Below are 21470 nucleotides of genomic sequence, written 5' to 3'. Positions count from 1 at the left end.
GTGCATTCAACACATGGGCTCCTGAGGCGGGGTAGCCACTCCAGCACGTTGGTGGGACGGGAACCGGCACCCAGGGCTGCCCACTCATAAGGCAGCTGAGAGGCCAGCTCTCGGAAGATGAAGAAGAAGGGGTGCAAGTCTGGGGACAGAAACGCTGGAGCCGGTGTGTCAGGTCCTCACCCTCCCCTGGGCTTACCTCCCAAACCAGATGATGGACGTGGCAGCTACATTATAATCAACCTGCTGCTAATCTCCCTGGGCCCAGGGAGCCAGCGGGAGAGGCTTCTATTTCAAGGAGTCCAGGACTCCATGGAGGTGGGATGTCCACCTGGGTAAGTGGGCGTGGCTTCTGCCCTAGGCAGCAGGGCCTGCTCGGTCACTGGGACGGTGTGACCCACCTGATCTCCGGCTGCGCTTCACTTATACAGGGTCCCTGGGGGACAAAACTGATGAGGGTCTCCATGAAGGTACTGCTTGACTCGTGTAGCAGGAAATGGCCAACTCTGGTGAGCAGAGGGCACACCTGAGCCACCACCACAGGGAATCGAGGGACCTCACTCAACTCCCAGATCTAAGTCGGTTCCAGACTCAGGGCCTCCTCATGAAGCAGAAGCCAGGTGACCTTGGGGTCCGGGGTCCCATTACTGCAACTCTTCCTTCGAGCCCTCCTGTCACTTCCCTGGTGCCCCCGGAAACGGAAGTCCCCCCAGCAGTAAAATCTAAGCGATACTCTGGCCTCAGTGAGGGGTTAGCCTGTGTGGATTCACGGTCAGAGCAAATGGCTTGTCTGAGGAGCCACCGGGGGAGCTTGGAGAGAACAAAATGGGTTCATGGACGGCTCTGGGGAAGGGGTGTGATTGGATACGTCAGAATACACTCAAAGCACGGGAAATCATCTGTCCCACAGGAATCCCACAGCAAACGAGGCTGTTTGACAACCGTGTGACATTATGTCCCACGGGGCAAATGTGCATCTTGGTTCCTGGTTGTCTTGATGCTGACTCAGTGGGTTAAAAAAATAAAATGGCTCTGGTGGCAGCCACAGATGCCAAGGCTGGGCTAAACCACAGGGTGTCCCCTCAACAAAGTTAATGATATGGTTCCTTGAAGGACCCAGACGACTACTTGTGGGGAGTTGATTACAATGGACCCTTTCCATAACAGAGGGGTAGGTGGTTTGTCCTTACTGGAAGAGACACTTATTCTAGATTTGGATTTGCCTGCCTTACCTATCAGACCCCTGCTGGAATCTCCCCGGAGAGAGGGTGATGTTCACCATAGCCCAGAAACGAAGAGGGCAACACAGGGGTTTGGGGTCACTTAATAATACATTGACAAAGTATTTTATTTCCATCCGGTAACTCAGCTCTGTCAAAACTGAATTTCCTCCCCCAAGAGAGAAGTCCTTCCGCCAGAGCCCCCAGCCCTGGCCCCGCTGACTCAGAGCGAAGGACCGGCTTTCAAGCTTCCTCGTGCTCTGGAAAATGAGCGTCCAGGGAACACATGGGTGTCTTCTGTGGTCGCCCACCATCGTTTCCCAACTGGACCAACGCAATAACCTTCCAATTAGCCTCCTTCCTCTGCCCTCTCTCCCCAGACAGCCTTCCTCTCTGAAGCCCAGCTGCCAACAGCTTCCCGTTTCACTCGGAATAACCCCGACCCCTTCTCGAGACCCGCGACGCCCCTTCTATCCAGCTTCTCTCTAACCTCCAGGCTGCGCCGTCCGCTCCCACCCGATTCCTGAGCTCCAGGCACCCCGGCCTTCTCGCTGAACCTCAGGCACACCAAGCTCCTGCCTGCGTCGGGCATCTGGTGCTCCTTCCGTTGGGACCTCTCCTCTCTCAGATCTTCCAGGTCTCGGCTCCAACGGCACCTCCTTAGGGACACGAGGTCGCCCTCCACCTTGTCCAGCTTCACCTTCTCCAGAATGATCATCAGTGCCTGAGCTAATCCTACTTACCCGCTTCCTGAATCTATTTAAATGCTGGAATGTAAACGCTTTGGGATGCTTTTATCTCTGCTGTTCTCCAAGTGGTGGAAGTGGCGCCTGGCTCAGAGCTGATGTGCAACACTTTTTTTTTTTTTTTTTGGTAGACTGACTGATTTTTGACTCAGAGAGGGTAATGCAGGAGGCCATGGTGACTCTAAACAAGTAGAACCAGTACCAGCTGAGAGCCTGGAGTGAAGGCTTGGAGCACCTCAGCTGGCAAAGAGCAGCACAGGCAGGGCTCGGGGCAGAGGCTCCGGAGCAAACGATGGGGTCAAGTTGGGCAGAGTCAGAAGTAGCACGTGTGCCTCACAACCAGAGGCAGAGAAGAGAAGCGTCCTTTCCTGGCATCACGTGTGTATGTACACACAATATTTATGTAGTTTCTGTTTCCTTTCCTCCACCTCTTTCCACTATGGAAGGGTGTGTTGCTTGGACTTACTTCTGGGCATAAACACTGACAAGGCTTTGCAGTGGGGCTGGAGCACAGATGGAGGTACTCAGAGGCCCTGGACTTGGGAGACGTTTGCAGTGACTGGTGAGCCTCTGGGTTGTTTCCCTCCATGGAAGGAGTGAGAGGGTTTTAATTAGACGTGGAATAGGTGCATCACTGTTAAAACGATGTTCTTTTAAAAATGAATACCCTCGGGCTTCCCTGGTGGCACAGTGGTTGAGAATCCGCCTGCCAATGCAGGGGACACAGGTTCGAGCCCTGGTCTGGGATGATCCCACATGCCACAGAGCAACTAGGCCCGTGAGCCACAACTCCTGAGCCTGCGCGTCTGGAGCCTGTGCTCCGCAACAAGAGAGGCCGCGACAGTGAGAGGCCCGCGTACCGTGATGCAGAGTGGCCCCCGCTTGCCGCAGCTAGAGAAAGCCCTCGCACAGAAATGAAGACCCAACACAGCCAAAAATAAATAAATAAATAAAAATTAAAAAAACAAAAACAAAAACAAATACCCTCTACCTGCTTTATCTTTCTTTATGGTGTGCCACCTGCCATGTTACAGTTCCTTGTTAATTTATCATCCCCGCACTAGAATGTGTGTGAAGTAAAGGGCTTTGCTGTGCTCATGGCTGTCACCTGGCACATGGCAGGTCCTCAACAGACACTGAATGAATGAATGAACAAATGGGGCATCTGTCCAGAATCTATTTCTACTTCCAACACCACTTGGATTTCCTTTGGGGGAACAACCTCCCCTCCATCGTGGTCAGGGAATCCACGCACCTGCCTCCTTGTACTGAAGACAAGGGGTCCATCCCTGGAGGACCCCATCTTCCACTCTGTCCCAGTGCCCCCAGGTGGTGGACACGTCACCTGAGCTGAGGAGTTGAACCCCATCCTGGGACTTTGGCTCTTGAGCGACTTCAGAGGCAAAGACGGACAGACTGGCCTTCCTCGGCTCCTTGCATGTGGCTCCCCGACTCCCAGGAGCAACCCCGACTGCCGTCCACTTCCTAGACAGGTTCCCAGACACCCCATCAATTCTGGGAACACCTGACACCCTTCCAAGACGTTCTCTTTTGCTCCAACTAGGTAGAGTCAGTTTTTGTTGCTTCTCAGCAAAAGAACACTCAACTCCAAACAAAACACAGAAGGTGCAGAAATAAGCTGTTTGTATGAGTACAGGGTTAGAAGAAAACCCATCTATATTCCTACCCGCCTAACTACACTATTTTCACTTGTGCATATTCTTGGTAAACCTTTCACCACATGTGTACACGCCGTATACAGCTGCAATCATGGTATGTTATGGGTTGAATTGTGTCCCCCCCGCGCCAAAGGATGCTAAAATTCTAACCCCCAGTACCAGTGACTGTGGTCTTATTTGGAAACAGGTCTCAGTAGATGATCAAGCTGAGATGCGATCATCAAGGTGGGCCCTGATTCAACAGGACGCCACGTGAAGATGGAGGCAGAGGTGAGGGAGATGCATCCAGATGCCGAGATACAGGGGACCCAAGGCCGCCAGAGGGTCCCCCTCAGGCCTCGGGAGGAACCCACCCTGCTTCCAGCCTCTAGAACTGAGACGATTCATTCCTGCTGTTTAAGGCACCTGGTCTGTGGTACTTTGTGACGGCAGCCCTAGCAAACTAATACAACATTATTTCCCTTTTTCTCACTTTAATATTACATCGGTCATTTTCCACGTTGTTATGGGCTTTCCCTAACGATGCTGTAAACGGTTTTGAAGTGGTCGCCCATATGACACTAGACTATCCCACTGAAAGTGGACATTTCCATTGTTTCAACTTTTTTTCCATCACTAGTAACATTTTGAAGGCATCGTGTGCTTGCAGCCTTTTCTCTCCTTTTGGACAACTTTCTCGAAATGCATCACCAGACGCTGATGACCGGGCTGGAGAGAAGCAACTGCTGTGCAGAAAGATGACGGTGCATTTGTCTCCAAGGGTCCCCAGGGCAGTGAGTTTTGAATTTGGAATGGAATGAACGTTGCCGTATGTGAAGGGAAGGAAGGGGAATCTGGGCAGAGCGAGCGGAGAGCCGGGTGGTGAGGGAGCGCCGGAGGAGATGCGAGAGCAGCAGACCATGGCGGGCAGGTGGCAGAGAGCCTGCAACCTCGCTTAAGGGGCTGGGACTCCATTCCAGTGACGGTGGGGAAAGCTCACAGGGAAACAGCAGTAAGAACCGAACAGGAACTCTGACCAGCGTGGGCGGAAGCCTGGCCTGAGGAGGTGGCGGGGGAGCCAGAGGGCAGGGGCCCCGGGACGGGGTTGGGGGGGCGGGAGTGTGATCCCAGGGGCCCCACCTGCTCGGCAGAGAGGACCACAAAAGCAAGAGATGCTCGAAAACTTCCTCGGCCTCCAGCCGCCCCCCGCTTCCTCTTTCCTTTTCACCCTGTCTGACGAGAGTCCAGCCCGGATTCCTCCTGAGGCAGAAGCCAGGCGGCACCATGTGGAGGACAGACATTCCCTCACCCTCACCGTTCATGACTCCCTGACCGCCCAGCACCAGGCACGGCCCTCCCAGGACACCCTCTGCCACCATTTCTGGGTCACAATCCATCAGCGACCTTCCCGTCACCATCTCCATCCTCTCGTCACCTTCTCCGTCCTCCATCCTCTTCAAGGGGAGGATGACTGGGGCCTCACCCCACCTGTTCCCTTTCTCTTCTCCACCCTCTGTGGTCCCCCCTCCACTCCCTCTCCCTGAAATGTAAAGACACTGAGCGATGCCCTCGGCCTCCTTCAAGTCTCTGGAAAGAACACTCTGTAAATCCCGCCCCTTCTTGCGGCTCGGCTCCGGTCACCACAGTCACATGGAGGTCGTGCCCACTGGCTGGTGGGCGGCAGCGCTGCCCAGAACCCAGGTGTCCGAGTGCCCCATGCATCACTCACGCGCACCGCGCGACGCTGCTTTTCAAAGGTAAGACGGTAAACCCGGCAACCGAAGGTCTGGTCGTCGGCAGGCTGCTGTGTCTCTTTAGAGTCGCACAGTTCAGTGGTTAAAAACATGGGCCTGCAGTGAAAATTCTATCTGACTGCAGATTCAAGTCCCTTCTCTGCCACATCCTTGGTGGCTCCCTTATTTACACTTGGGGTTTCTGGTCTGTAAAACGAGGTTCACGCGATCAAAGGAACTAAGCAGCAGAGCATGCGGGGCGGCGTCTGCCCCACGGTAAGCGCCCGTCCTATTCCTGCCCCGTGCGCCTGGCCAGGCCACTGTCCAGCCAGCGGGCTGGCTCGGACGTCAACGTGCTCTCTCAGGAACCTGAATCATTCCATGAATTCGGGTCAGCAGGTATTTATCGGATAAGGACTAAGGTAGCATATGAACAACTCTATCAGATAAAAAACTCCTCCGTGCTGCTCAAACAGTACTGGTGAACCTCAAACACCCAGAAAGAGCTTTGAAAGTCAGGTTAAGACAAATCCTCCCCGGGAGCCCATTCACGGTCAGGAGTTCATTCCTCCATGGTAGGAACTCGGTCCCCAGATCTTCTCAAGGTCAGGGCCACCGTGATGGCTCAGAGCCCACAGGTCACCCTCCCTGGACGGGGGTGATAAGCCGGCCCCTGCAGGGGCAGCTCCTGACACCCGGTGGGTCCTCTCCACCCCTGGCCCAGGGCAGGCGGACGGGGCGCAATGGCCCGGGCGCCTCCGTTGAATGGAAGCTGCCCGGTGGAGGACTCCACCCCCATCTCCGGGAGCGGACCAGGGAGGCCCGCGACACTCACTGTTGGATGCTCTCATGAGCCGCCGGCGTCCCACGCGGTCCAGCCCGATGGGGGTGCTCTGGGAGAAGGCGCACGGCCGCAGCCGGGCCGACACCGCGCGGTAGGGCGGCACCTGGTGCGCGGGCACGGGCGGCCGGGCAGCTGGCTGCAAAGGAAAGGAGAGGCGGTGAGAAGGGGCAGGAAGTAGGGGCCCCGGGATCTCAGCATCCTCACCTCAAGGCTCTGATCACAGCCCGGGGCCCGAGCTGCGCAAGCTCAAGGACGACCTTCCTCTAACCGGAAACCCCAGTGCCGACCCCTCAGGGCATCACGTTTTGGCCACCTGCCAGGACACACCCCCGGGGGACACTCAGGAAAGGCCAGCGTGGAGCAGGGGAAGCTGGGGGAGGAAGTGGTGCCCCACCCCCGGCCCAGCAAGCCCCAGGGAAGCAGAGGCAACGCCAGCCACCCCCACCCCCCCCACCCCCGGCCTCCGCCCTACACCCACCCGCAGGCAGGGACCAGCATTTGTGGAGCACAGTTCTCATTCACCTAAACTAACAGGGCGGTGGAGCCTTGTCTACGAGGACAGTTGGTTTTCCACAGATTTAGAATCATCCGTATGTCCTTGTGACCTTCCGTATGAATTGTCCCTACAACTACACTCAAGGCCAAGTTGGTCCCTGCTTTCCGCAGGTTTTCTCAGTATTTTTCTACCCAGTTCCCTAAATGAGTGCACAAAATTATCTTACTCCATTTCTTTTGGACGCTCTGAAATGAAAAAAATGTCTGTAATGCTTTAGATCTCCCCTAGGCTGTGTTTCAAGTTAAAATAGATTACAGTTGGCTTTCGTTCAGAATTACTTCTTGTGTGGCACTGGTGATACACTGGTGAGCAGAGCCGCCTTCCAGAATTATTTCCTAGCATGCAGAGCATCTTAACACAACAAAAAGTTTGAGGTATTCTTCAACATAATTTGTTTTTTACCTTAAAAATTCAGTTCAGTTTAGTTCAATTAAGCAAGAGGTTTTTGGGTATTTGCTATAAATAAGCATTGTGCTGGGCTTATAGGGAGAATGTAAACATAAAATCCAATACCAATATAGAACTGCCCTTTTAAGAGAATTTATGGGCTGTGATATCAACTGGCAAGTTTAAAAAAAAATGAAACTGGCACTAGTCATGTATGGTTCTGTGAACCCTGGACCATGGCTGGGGTATGAGTCTCACCAAATAATAGAAACTCCTTCGGAACAGGGCCTTTATTTAAATGTTTTGTAGCTTCAAAGGGCTCTCTGGGTAATTGATAAACACTTGTTGAATTACTAAAGTATACTAAGAGAATAATAGTAAGATTTTAACCTATTGTCAAAACAGTTACGAAGCTGCAACTGACGTGCAAAGAGTAAGAAAATGGTAGGAAAAAATATTTTCTCATCTCTAGAAAAAAATTGGTTTATCTTTTTCGTATCTTTACATTTTAAGGATAAGCGACACTTTCTCTTTCCAGATTTCTTCTTTCAGGAAGCTCACTAAATATGCAAGGCTACTTTCCCCAGACGATTCAGAACAAACAGCAAACCGGTTTCCCGTATTATTCAAGATCCCAGAAAGAGGATTAGTAAGAAACATCCAAATGTCAGTGGGTTAGTTCTAATTCATGCATGTTTTCAAAGTCAGGAAGAAAGGCTGTGAGCAGATGACGTCATCCTCGAGGCAGAGAGAAGAAAGGAAAGCGTTAAGTTTCCCGGTAAGTTTGCAGCCAGAGGACAGAGGCCAGGCGGCTGGAGGGCTGAGTGGCTTTGGTGGCAGCGCGCCCGAGCTTACTTGGGGCAGAATGGCCTCCCCCTCCTCCGCCTGGCTGCTCCCATAGAAGCCGACCCCGCCGATCACGGAGATGGGGCGTCTTCTCGGCGCCCCCCGGGGGCAGCCCCCAGCAGGGGTCTGGTCTGCAGGGTCGATGGGGGCCCCGCAGGGCTGCTGGTCACCGTCCTCTGGGTCCTCTTTCTGGGGGTCTACGGCGATCGCATCTTCAGGGATGGACAGACTTAGGCTGACCGGCTGGCCGTAGTCAGAGAGTGGTCGGGGCCTTGACCTCCTCCCGGGTCCGCATCTCCTCCTGGGGACCCTCTGAGCCTCCAGCCTCTCTTCCTCTGGTGCGGAGGTCCGCCTCCAGGACCCCTCGGTCACAACCTTTTCAAATGCGAAAAAGTTAGGTGAGGGCGACTTCCAGGAGGGTAAAGAAAAGGTACGAGCCAGACGTCCCCGACCCCTCCCCAGCCCCCCAAGTTGTTTGCGTACCAGAAAGATGTGACCGAGACGTGGATGAGAAGAAGCAAACGTGTCTTTAATCGGAGGCTGAATTAAAACCCTAATTTCATTAGTGATGTTTGGTGACCCATGATGAGCCATGATACAAGATACTGAGAAAATCAGCACCACGGTGAGTTAACAAAAAGGACTTTTAACTATAGCGGGTGTCTCCCCAAATATACATAACAACAGGCAGGGTAACGCAGGCCTGTAGGAGAAAGGGCCCTAAGGCTGCACTTGGCAACCTGAGGCCCCTTCTCTCAGCTACATTCACAGACAGAAGGTGCTTCGAGAGGTTCAAGCCTGGGCTGCTCAGCACGGTACTCACACCTGGGGACTTAGTCTGCTGGGGCGAGCACTGAACCAGGGGCTCCAAGGACAAGATCAGCCGACAAACTGGCTGTGTGCGCTGGGACTGGTCACCACTACCCTTTCAACATCTCAGATTCCAGACTAGACGATCCCACAGCTGGAGAGTCTGCAGCCCTGAAGTCGGCAAGACTTCCTAAGTTTTCAAGTAACTTTTTCAGAGGCAAAGGCAATGCACTAGGAAAAAGACCACGAGGTGTGGAAATGGGCAGACTTCTGTGTAAATCCGGCTGGGCCCCCAGCTGGCTCTGTAGGCCCAGGCAAGGTGCTTCAGGTCTGCAGGCCTGCTTCAGCCCCTGTCCCCTCCTGGGACCTGGGAGGATGAGCTGCGACCACGGTGAGTCAGAGGGCCACCCGCATCGGCCCTGGTGGATCGCTGCTCTTAAAACACTGTGCCAGGGAACAACCGTCCCAGGCCTCAGCCTACCCGGAGACGAGCTCTCCCCCAGCGTGTCCTCCAAGTCTGGGCTCAGGGGAGGCCGCTGCGGGCTCTGTGGGAGGGAGGGGGGCAAGAGAGCGTGCAGGCGCAGTCCCGCGAGCCCCGTACCCTCCGCTCTTCCGTCCCGAGACATCCTGTAACAACCAAGTGAAAATAGAACAGAGCCCAGCCCGGAGAGGGCTGTGCTAACCAGGCAAGTCATGTGACTGCAGGGCAGGCAGAGCGGGCCACCCTGGCCAAGCGCCCAGCGGGGCGGATGTCCCCCTGCAACCCTGCCCTGAGCAGTGGCCCAGGGACTCTGGGCTCTCGCCAGTCAGTGGCAACTGAGACCAGAAATGCAGGTCCCGTGTTTCCAAGCTGAGACCCGGGGAAGTGAGGTGACTTGCCCAGGGCCACGCAGCCAGCTAGCGGCAACAGAGACACCAGGTATGGGCCTTGTAACCTCTGTCCCCACTAAGCCACGACACTTCCCATATACCAAGTCACCTCTGCTCGAGAGACAGAGGGCTCTAGCAAACACCACTCCCTTGCTACCTGCGGATTTGATTCTTACAGCTTGGACCACTGTCTTTAATTCAAGTCACCAGGGACAGAGTCCAGAACACACCACTGTAGCATAAACACCATTGTGAGTGGAAGGCGCTTAAGAACAGGGTTTTCTTCTGCGTGAAAGCAGAACTCAGTGGTCATAAGTCCCCTCCCTTGGGACGGGATTCTCTTTCTTCCAGCCAGGGAAGATTGGCTCTTGTCACTGAGAGGAGAAGCCCTCACCGAAACAGACGCAGGCACAAAACTACCCTGTCTCCCAGCTGTTCACCTACAGGCCCCTAATCTTTCCCAAAAGTCACTTGCTTTCCCGTGAGAGCCTTTCTCCACCCGCTTTCCCCTATTAAGATGTTCTGTAAGCTCCCAGGGCTAACCACATCCTGGAACCACAGTTTCCTGTGAACTCCCACTTACTCACATGAATAAAAATCTGTCTTCTGTCAGTTTAATTCACACACCTCCAGAAAAGAATGTATAAGAGGGTGTATTAAAACATTTTCCTCTGACACCGTGGGAAAATGAGAGTAATCATGGAAAAGTTAATATTGTTTTTTTGCAGTACATACATATAAAAAACAGGCTATTATGGATTGTTTAACTCAATTACTAAATCAAACGGCACAGACAACTTAAGCACAGTGAGAATAAACCCATTTATATCATCACCCAGTGATAAAAAGGTTGGGAAACAACATGCTAGAAAAACAGTACAACAAAATTGCAGGCAATAAATTGGTCACAAATCTATGTGCAGTTGTTGCTTTTGTTGTTGGTGGTGGGGTTTTGTGGGTTCTTTTTTTTTTTTGTACGTATGCAACCTCCAGCCTGCTTTCCTCATTGATGCCAAAAAAAAAAAAAAAGAGAGAGAGAGAAGGAGACGTGGGTTTAGGAAAACCAGCAGTTGTCTTAGTTGCTCAGGTAACAAATCCTTCTGAGAGCAAACAGGCTCCAGGAAGTGATGGGGGCGGGTAAAGGAAGGCGTGCAGAGGTCAGGAAATCAGACACTGACTGCGTAAAGCCTCGTGCCCACAGGGCAGCACGAGGAGAACCAACCATGATTCTCGTGTGACACATCAGTACCGTACAGCCCCACCCGAGACCTGAAAGGAGACAGCATGCCTTCCGAGTGGTACCAGATGCCCCAGGAGGTGCAGGAATTAGTTAATAGAATCATAATATATAAAACTGAAACGTCCATTTTATTCAAAGCAAAAGTACAGAAGGAGGGACAGAGGGATGGGGGAAAATCCCTCAGATTTAAGCTCACATTCAAACAGTGAGGCTTTGCCAGAAGACAGGTACATTCAAATAAAACAAATGTGAACTTTCCTGCAAATTCTAAAACTGAATCTTCTTTTAGCAAACATTATGTGCTTCTGAAATACACCCTTGGTTCGTCCCAGGGAACACAGCTTGAGTGCGACTCTTCCCGGAAATACAAACACCCAGCAAAGGACGCTCCACACCCAACGAGCCAGGACCTATCCCAGACTCTGCTATAGGCAGTGGCCCCAGACGCTGTGAAGGGACAGCAGGTGACCACATCCACGCCCTCCGAGAGTTTTTTCCTTCTTTAAACACACTCTCATTGGGTGTAAGTGGCTGGGCCAGAGCTCTGCTAGCCCAGATTCTCCTCACAGCCCAGCAGCCCAGCGCAGACCCACCCGGGACCAATTCACACCCAAGTCACCAACGTCTGTGAACAGACCTGTCCGTGGCCTCGTTAATTCTTGCTTCCCAGCATAGTTTTAAAATACTTTCCCTAGTTGAGGGGCAGTTTGCATTTTTTTCTTCTATGCAAGATTCCCTCCTTTACGTTACAAAAGTAAAAGGCAAAATAGATCTCATTACCTCTGCTTAGACACTTCAAAACATATTTTGAAACCACAGGGAAAGTGAATCATTAACCTGAGGGAAAAACACTGATCCCACACACGTCCCTTCAGAACCCCGTCTAACGTTGAGTCTCCAGGACCGACAGCAAGAGCTGGGGTTGAACTGTGTCCCCTGAAGATCTACTGGGAGTCCTCACCCCCATACCTGTGAATGTGACCATAGTGGCAGGTACGGAGTCTGCAGGTGCAGTGGAGTTAAGATGAGGTCATACTAGTAGATGAGCCCTAATCCAATGGCTGGCGTCCCTGGAAGAGGAGGGAAATGTGGACACAGAGACAAGAGGAAGAAAGATGCGCGGCCCGAGACAGAGATGAGAGCCATGCACCCGTGATCCGAGGAGCCTGCAGGGAACCCCGAGGCTGGAAGAGGCAGGGGGTCCACCTCTTGGGCTTCCAGGGGTGGGGCCCCGCCTGCCCAGCCATGACTGCAGACATCTGGCCTCCGCAGCAACGAGGATACATGTCAGCTGTCTTAGCCCCCGTGGTAATTTGTTACAGTAGCTCCAGGGAAGCAGCACAGCAAGGTAACTCAGAAGAAAATATTACAGGCAAAAAGCATATTCTGACCACGTGAAGATTAAAAAATAAAATAAACTAAAGCAAGGAGACCTTCCTCCGGATGAGCCAGAGGCACCGTGAAGATACAGATGAGCACAATGAGCAAAGTCAGGTTTTCACAGGTTGTCAGGGTCCTGGGTTCCGCAGGGGACCCAGCAGAGGCACCGGGCTGGAGGGGGAAGGAGAAGCATCTTGACAGTGCATGTGGCAGAGACCGTGGAACAAGGTTACGTAACGACAGCTGTGACCTGCTGGAACCACACCAGGCGCGTCACCGTATTTAATCTTCACCACCACCCTACGAGGTAGGGGCCACATTTTACTTATCAGGACACTAGGGCTACAATAAATAAAATTACTTGCTCACGTTCCTAGAGCCAGAAAGGGGAGGGGCCCATTTTATACCCCAGTCTGTCCGATTTCAAAATTTCTGCCTTTTCTGCTCGGCCACCTGCATCCAAGGCGTGTACCATTACAGAAGGAAAACAGAACTCTGTAGGTTTTCCAGCCCTTGGCTGTCGAGTGTTTGGAGGGAGCGGAGAGGAGACGGCAGTTATGAGAGGCTCTGACAACTGTGCCTGGGGAACCCACAGACCGCTTCTCAAAATCTCATCTTAAATGCATGAGATAAAACGTGTATTCCATCGACAGATGGAGGGATAAAGAAGATGTGATACACACACACACACACACACACTCACACACACACACACACAAAATGGAATACTATTCAGCCATAAAAAAGAATGAAATTCTGCCATTTGCAGCAACATGGATGGACCCAGAGATTATCATACTAAGTGAAGTAAGTCAGACAGAGAAAGACAGATACTGTATGATATCACTTCTATGTGGAATCTCAAAAATAAAACAAAACTAGTGAATAGAACAAAAAAGAAACAGACCCACAGAAAGAACAAACTAGTGGTTACCAGTGGGGGGGAGGGGCAAGATAGGGGGCGGGGATTAAGAGACATAAACTACCATATATAAAATAAGTAAGCTGCAAGGATATATTGTACAGCACAGGGAATACAGCCAATATTATATAATAAGTATAAGTGGAATATAACCTTTGAAAATCGTGAGTCACTATGCTATATACCTGAAATTTATGTACTATTGTACCTCAACTATACCTCAATGAAAAAAATATATACACATTAAACATTTACAGAAAAAGACAAGATAGTATTATGAATGAAGCTGATTATTTTGAAACGCAATTTTCAAAATATTAAAAGAATCTTGATATAGTAGTATAGGTAATATGAATTAAGAGGACTGGAGATGGGTCTAAAAGCTGTCACACTTTGAAGTACTGTACTGAGGAGTACGAGAAATTTTAAGAATATCAGCAAAAACTGTCATAAGATGTGAAAAAGGTCTGTGATTTCCATGGCGATTATATCACAGGTGTTGCTAAAATTGCTCTGGTTTGATGCCTACATTCATAATAGAAGGAAATGCTATCTTTCAGTGTGAAAATAATAAAATCCCCACCTCCTGATTTCCACTGATGTAGTCCTTGGATGAACATAAGTTAAAACCTCCTAGTTTAAAATGCTGGAGAGGGTGTGGAGAAAAGGGAACCCCGCTACACTGTTGGTGGGAATGTAAGTTGGTGAAGCCACTATGGAGAACAGTATGGAGGTTCCTCAGACAACTAAAAATAGATTTATCATATATGATCCAGCAATCCCACTCCTGGGTATGTATCCAGACAACTATAATTCAAAAAGACACCTGCACCCCTATGTTCATAGCAGCACTATTCACAATAGCCAAGACATGGAAGCAATCTATGTCCATCAACAAATGAATGGATAAAGAAGATGTGGGGGCTTCCCTGGTGGCGCAGTGGTTGAGAGTCCGCCTGCCAATGCAGGGGACACAGGTTCGTGCCCCGGTCTGGGAGGATCCCACATGCCGCGGAGCGGCTGGGCCCGTGAGCCATGGCCGCTGAGCCTGCGCATCTGGAGCCTGTGCTCCGCAATGGGAGAGGCCACAGCAATGAGAGGCCCGCGTACCGCAAAAAAAAAAAAAAAAAAAAAAAAAGATGTGGTACCTATATACAATGGCATACTACTCAGCCATAAAAAAGAATGAAATAATGCCATCTGCAGCAACATGGATGAACCCAGAGATTATCATACTAAGTGAAATCAGAAAGAGAAAGACAAATACCATATGATATCACTTATATGTGGAATATAAAATATGACACAAATGAACCTATCTATGAAACAGAATCATGGACATAGAGAACAGACTTGTGATTGCCAAGGTGGAGGGGTTTGGGGGAGGGATGGACTGGGAGTTTGGGGTCAGCAGATGCAAACTATTACATATAGAATGGATAAACAACAAGGTCCTACTGTGGAGCACAGGGAACTATATTCAATATCGTGTGATACGCCATAATGGAAAAGAATATTTTAAAAATGTAAATATATATATATATAACTGATTCACTTTGCTGTACAACAGAAATTAACACAACACTGTAAATCAAGTATACTCCAATAAAAAAAAACAAACTCCTAGTTCACATAATATCACTTCAGAGTAGACTGCGGGGCCAGTGGTGGGCTCCAACTCCAGAAAATGACACTTTAGACCTTACTTATTATAAAATCAGAATAGTAGCATCTCACTGTTCAGAGCTGCACATCATTACCTTATTTCCCTTCAGCGAACATGAATCCGTCATAATAAAAGAGCACCTGTGCAGGCCCGTTACATTCGGCTCGGGAGAGTCCCGGGAATGGGGTGTGTGGTCAACACGTGTCCCAGGAATTTAAGTGAGGAGGGAACTCGTAAGATCCCAGATCAACTACCGTATTTTGAGACACTGAAGCCAAGAACAAGGACACATTTACACATTTAGAAAGAGAAAAGTTTGAGCCCTAATACAATTTTTTCCCTTTTTTGGTTACTTTTAAGACCAAAGGGATAATATCTTACATTTACATAAAAATTATTTTTCTCCCTGTGTTACTGAGATAGACTTGACATACAGCACCGTTTAAGTTCACGGTGTGAAACATAACGATCTGACTCACATATATTGTGAAATGATCACCACAGCAAGTTTGGTTAATGTCTGTCATCTCATACAGATACAAAACAAGAAGGAAAAAGAGCTTTCTCTTCCCCTTTGACCTTTTAGGGTCTAGTCTCTTAGCAACTTTCAAATTTACTGAACAGCAGGGTTGACAAGCGTCACCACTGTGTCCACCCCTGGGGCTTATTTATCTTTTAACTAGAGATTTGTACCTACAAATCTGAAATTGTCATCAACTTGCTTTCACATCTACCTAGAGTTGTATGTTCAGATCAGTCAGGAGGACATTATGCCCCCCATTTTGGAGCTGAGAAGCCAGTGACAGAGCAGGCGATGGGCTGAAGGGAGAGAGTTCGGGCACCTCATTTGATGTCACCTCTGCAAGGCCCGCAGACACGAGCCCTCCCTTTGCAGCTGCAGGGAAGAAAAATGCCAGTGCGTTTTATGGTTTATGGTGAAAAGCCTTTGCGGCAACTTCCCTAAACACTAGACGGCGTGACGCTGCTCCATCACGCCCACATCCCTCCGCGTGCGGTCCACCCTGCCCTGTGACCCCTTCCCCTGCCGGCAGCGAGCACAGCGCATCCGCCGCCCCCTCCATCCCCGCCGCCCCCGCAGCCTCTCACCTCCACTGGCTTCTCTGCTCGCTTCCTGCTCTCTTCTCCTCCGAGCCTAAAACTTTCCCTTCACCCACCATACCTGGACCTCAAATAGAATCGGTTTTGTTTCATGTACGGAATCCTACTAGGTTTCTGGTCCTTAGTCTTTAGAACAAGCAGTGCAATAGCCTTCCTCTCTCCACAGCTGCCTTTTCTCTTACTGTCCTTAGCGGTAGCAGTTGGGGATCATCCTGACAGAAGGTGAGTCGCACTGGACACACCTCCTACCACACAGGCTTCCTAACCCAAACCCCGAACTCTTTCAGGGGGTCGTGGATCTTTTCTGGCATCATTTGGGTGAGTTAAGGAACAATCAGCGTTGAAGAGGGACTTCTGTAAGAGCGAAAATGCCCAAGGAAGGAGGAGCGGGGAGGGGCAGCCGCTGACTTGGTTCTGAAATAAGTTAAGTGGCCAAACGCCCTCCGCTTAGCGAACGACCCCCTAAAACCATGACTGTTCAATGGCTCAGCTCCACCCACCACTGGCTTCTCCGGTTCAGGGCCGCCTTGGGAGGAGACAGGCATCATTATCAGCCCATCTCTCCCCTTCTCAGGCCCCAGGGGTGGACTTCGCCTGGCTCTGGATGGGCCCGAGCAAGAAACAGATGGGAGAGTAGAACGTACTTTACTGGGTTATTCCTTGCACAGCTTTTCTACAGGCAAAGCAGCTATGAACGCTGGGTTACGTTCTACATTCGTACCACTGTGCTGCAGCTGTCATTTCAGATGCCAGGTTTTAAGCTGTAAGAATCTTTAGTGGCTGTTAGAATTCCAACAGCAAAAAAAACGCAAATGGCCAGCCGAAAGCTGCTCTGATTTTTATGGAATCGGATTATACGTGCATCAGTAATTCTGACGTAGCTTTTAAAAATTCGAAAAAAACAAAAGAGAGAAACTATTGTAATCTGGAAAGCAGTGGCCTTGTCCCTTGGATTCAGGCCACTTGTTTAAAATACATAAGCAATTAATGCTTCTCGTCTCCCTGGAGAGCACAGTGGTGGTAATAGATACTTCAGTTGTCCTAACATGTGGAAAATTGATGATAAAATGTGCCGAAATGAGTTTGTGAGCCTACGGCCTTTGTAACTTGTTTGACAGGCAGAATAAGTAATTCATTAAAAATGCAAATATTGGGCTTCCCTGTGGCGCAGTGGTTGAAAGTCTGCCTGCCGATGCAGCGGGACACGGGTTCGTTCCCCGGACCGGGAAGATCCCACATGCTGCGGAGCGGCTGGGCCCGTGAGCCATGGCCGCTGAGCCTGCGCGTCCGGAGCCTGTGCTCCGCAACGGGAGAGGCCACAGCAGTGAGAGGCCTGCGTACCGCAAAAAAAAAAAAAAAAAAAAAAGCAAATATTAATGCGCATGCGGACACTTAATTTACTACTGATTGCCCAGTTCTCTGAGCATAAAAAAACCCTTAATAGTAACTATGAAAAAGCTGGGCTCTGGAAGTCCCCCCTCCCCTGCCTTTGTAATAAATCATTCACAGGAATTCCATTTCTGGGCTTAACTAAAACCCCACCATCCTACCATCTCAAAATCAACAGCAGCACAATGCTAGTTTGACATCCAGGTAGAGAAATGATAGAATTGTAGGTTGTTGTTTTACGTGTGGACTCATGAAAAGTGAAGAGACAGTTTAAAACCATCATATGAAATAAATGCACATAATGACTCCACGTCAAAATGTATTTTATCTGAAACACATGATGAAGTATAGAGAGGTCTACTCAAACTTTGCTTTCAATTAATAAAAAGCATGATTTTATAAAAATGAACTTGCTTTCCTCTTTAGAAATTGTTTAATGGCTGAGGACAACTGAATATTCCAAATTCAAGAACCATGTTTTAGAGCTGAATGTCAGAAGCCCACTGTTTTTCTAAACCTTTTTTTTTTAAACATCTTTATTGGAGTATAATTGCTTTACGATGGTGTGTTAGTTGCTGCTGTATAACAAAGTGAATCAGCTATACATATACATATCTCCTCCCTCTTGTGCCTCCCTCCCACCCTCCCTATCCCACCCCTCTAGGTGGTCACAAAGCACTGAGCTGATCTCCCTGTGCTATGCGGCTGCTTCCCACTAGCTATCTATTTTACATTTGGTAGTGTATATATGTCCATGCCACTCTCTCACTTTGCCCCAGCTTACCCTTCCCCCTCCCCATGTCCCCAAGTCCATTCTCTGCGTCTTCATCTTTATTTCTGTCCTGCCCCTAGGTTCTTCAGAACATTTTTTTTTAGATTCCATGTATATGTGTTAGCATATGGTATTTGTTTTTCTCTTTCTGACTTACTTCATTCTGTATGATAGTCTCTAGGCCCATCCACCTCACTACAAATAACTCAATTTCATTTATTTTTATGGCTGAGTAATATTCCATCGTATATACGTGCCACATCTTTTTTTTTTTCAAACTTCTCCTCTTTTTATACAACAGGTTCTTATTAGTTATCCATTTTATACATATTAGTGTATACATCTCAATCCCAATCTCCCAATTCATCACACCACCACCCGCCACTTTCCCGCCTTGGGGTCCATACGTTTGTTCTCTACATCTGTGTCTCTATTTCTGCCCTGCAAACCGGTTCATCTGTACCATTTTTCTAGGTTCCACAAACACGCGTTAATATACAGTATTTGTTTTTCTCTTTCTGACTTACTTCACTCTGTATGACAGTCTCTACATCCATCCACGTGTCTACAAATGACCCAATTCCATTCCTTTTTATGGCTGAGTAATATTCCATTGTATATTTGTATCACATCTTCTTTATCCATTCATCTGTCGATGGGCATTTAGGTTGCTTCCATGACCTGGCTATTGTAAATAGTGCTGCAATGAACATTGGGATGCATGTGTCTTTTGAATTATGGTTTTCTCAGCATATGTGCCCAGTAGTGGGATTGCTGGGTCATATGGTAGTTCTATTTTTACTTACTTAAGGAACCTCCATACTGTTCTACATAGTGGCTGTATCAATTTACATTCCCACCAACAGTGCAAGAGGGTTCCCCTTTTCTCCACACCCTCTCCAGCATTTGTTGTTTGTAGATTTTCTGATGATGCCCATTGCAACTGGTGTGAGGTGATACCTCATTGTAGTTTTGATTTGCATTTCTCTAATAATTAGAGATGTTGAGCAGCTTTTCATATGCTTCTTGACCATCTGTATGTCTTCTTTGGAGAAATGTCTATTTAGGTCTTCTGCCCATTATTGGATTGGGTTGTTTGTTTTTTTAATATTGAGCTGCATGAGCTGTTTATATATTTTGGAGATTAATCCTTTGTCCCTTGATTCATTTGCAAATATTTTCTCACATTCTGAGGGTTGCCTTTTCGTCTTATTTGTAGTTTCCTTTGCTTTGCAAAAACTTTTAAGTTTAATTAAGTCCCATTTGTTTATTTTTGTTTTTATTTCCATTCTTCTAGGAGGTGGATCAAATAAGAACTTGCTGTGCTTTATGCCAAAGAGTGTTCTTCCTATGTTTTCCTCTAAGAGTTTTATAGGGTCTGCTCTTACATTTAGGTCTCTAATCCATTTTGAGTTTATTTTTGTGTATGGTGTTAGGGAGTGTTCTAATTTCATTCTTTTACATGTAGCTGTCCAGTTTTCCCAGCACCACTTATTGAATAGACTGTCTTTTCTCCATTGTATATCTTTGCCTCCTTTATCAAAGATAAGGTGACCATATGTGCATGGGTTTATCTCTGGGCTTTCTATCCTGTTCCATTGATCTATATTTGTTTTTGTGCCAGTATCATATTGTCTTGATTACTGTAGCTTTGTAGTATAGTCTGAAGTCAGGGAGTCTCATTCCTCCAGCTCCATTTTTTTCCCTTAAGACTGCTTTGGCTATTCAGAATCTTTTGTGTCTCCATACAAATTTTAAGATTTTTTTGTTCTAGTTCCGTAAAAAATGCCATTGCTAATATGATAGGGATTGCACTGAATCTGTAGATTGCTTTGGGTAGTATAGTCATTTTCACAATGTTGATTCTTCCAATCCAAGAACATGGTATATCTCTCCATTTGTCGGTATCATCTTTAATTTCTTTCATCAGTGTCTCTTACTTTTCTGCATACAGGTCTTTTGTCTACCTAGGTAGGTTTATTCCTAGGTATTTTATTCTTTTTGTTGCAATGGTAAATGGGAGTGTTTCCTTAATTTCTCTTTCAGATTTTTCATTAGTGTATAGGAATGCAAGAGATTTCTGTGCATTAATTTTGTATCCTGCAACTTTACCAGATTCATTGATTAGCTCTAGTAGTTTTCTGGTGGCATCTTTAGGATTCTCTATGTATAGTATCATGTCATCTGCAAACAGTGACAGTTTTACTTCTTTTCCAATTTGTATTCCTTTTGTTTCTTTTCCTTCTCTGATTGCCATGGCTAGGACTTCCAGAACTACGTTGAATAATAGTGGTGAGAGTGGACATCCTTGTCTTGTTCCTGATCTTAGAGGAAATGCTTTCAGTTTTTCACCATTGAGAATGATGTTTGCTGTGGGTTTGTCGCATATGGCCTTTATTATGTTGAGGTAGGTTCCCTCTATGCCCACTTTCTGGAGAGTTTTTATCATAAATGGGTGTCAAATTTTGCAAAAGCTTTTTCTGCATCTATTGAGATGATCATATGGTTTTTATTCTTCAATTTGTTAATATGGTATACCACATTGATTGATTTGTGTATATTGAAGAATCCTTGCATCCCTGGGATAAATCCCACTTGATCTTGGTGTATGATCCTTTTAATGTGCTGTTGGATTCTGTTTGCTAGTATTTTGTTGAGGATTTTTGCATCTGTATTCATCAGTGATATTGGTCTGTAATTTTCTTTTTTTGTAGTATCTTTGTCTGGTTTTGGTATCAGCGTGTTGGTGGCCTCGTAGAATGAGTTTGGGAGTGTTCCTCCCTCTGCTATATTTTGGAAGACTTTCAGAAGGAAAGGTGTTAGCTCTTCTCTAAATGTTTGACAGAATTCGCCTATGAAGCCATCTGGTCCTGGACTTTTGTTTGTTGGAAGATTTTTAATCACAGTTTCAATTTCATTACTTGTGATTGGTCTGTTTATATATTTATATTTCTTCCTGGTTGAGTCTTGGAAGGTTATACCTTTCTAAGAGTTTGTCCATTTCTTCCAGGTTGTCCGTTTTATTGGCATAGAGTTGCTTGCAGTAGTCTCTTAGGATGCTTTGTATTTCTGTGGTGTCCATTGTAACTTCTCCTTTTTCATTTCTAATTTTATTGATTTGAGTCCTCTCTCTCTTTTTCTTGATGAGTCTGGCTAAAGGTTTCTCAATTTTATTTTTCTTCTCAAAGAGCCAGCTTTTAGTTTTATTGATGTTTGCTATTGTTTTGTTTCTATTTCATTTATTTCTGCTCTGATCTTTATGATTTCTTTCCTTATACTAACTTTGGGTTTTGTTTGTTCTTCTTTCTCTAATTG

General features: G+C 48.0%; 1 protein-coding gene across 9 annotated transcripts in view; it reads right to left on the bottom strand.

The window, feature by feature from the left end:
- SPATA13 (spermatogenesis associated 13) overlaps window positions 1–21470 on the bottom strand; it is a 124814-nt gene that overhangs the window by 42447 nt on the left and 60897 nt on the right. For 8 of the 9 annotated variants that reach the window (XM_089899730.1, XM_089899731.1, XM_022574507.3 and 5 more), the window contains 2 exons: window positions 7997–8362; window positions 6190–6334 (listed from right to left, as the gene is read on the bottom strand). In XM_089899730.1, coding sequence (XP_089755856.1) covers window positions 6190–6334; window positions 7997–8362 — 511 coding nt within the window. The remainder of the gene's footprint in view (window positions 1–6189; window positions 6335–7996; window positions 8363–21470) is intronic. The other variant, XM_089899737.1, reaches the window with a different exon arrangement.

Source organism: Delphinapterus leucas, chromosome 18, assembly GCF_059928025.1.
Source record: "Delphinapterus leucas isolate spDelLeu-1000000601 "Yukka" chromosome 18, BTC_Dleu_Yukka2, whole genome shotgun sequence".
Classification (NCBI taxonomy): Eukaryota; Metazoa; Chordata; class Mammalia; order Artiodactyla; family Monodontidae; genus Delphinapterus; species Delphinapterus leucas.
The sequence above is the reverse complement of the archived record's forward strand: the minus strand, read 5'-3'. Positions and strand labels throughout refer to the sequence as shown.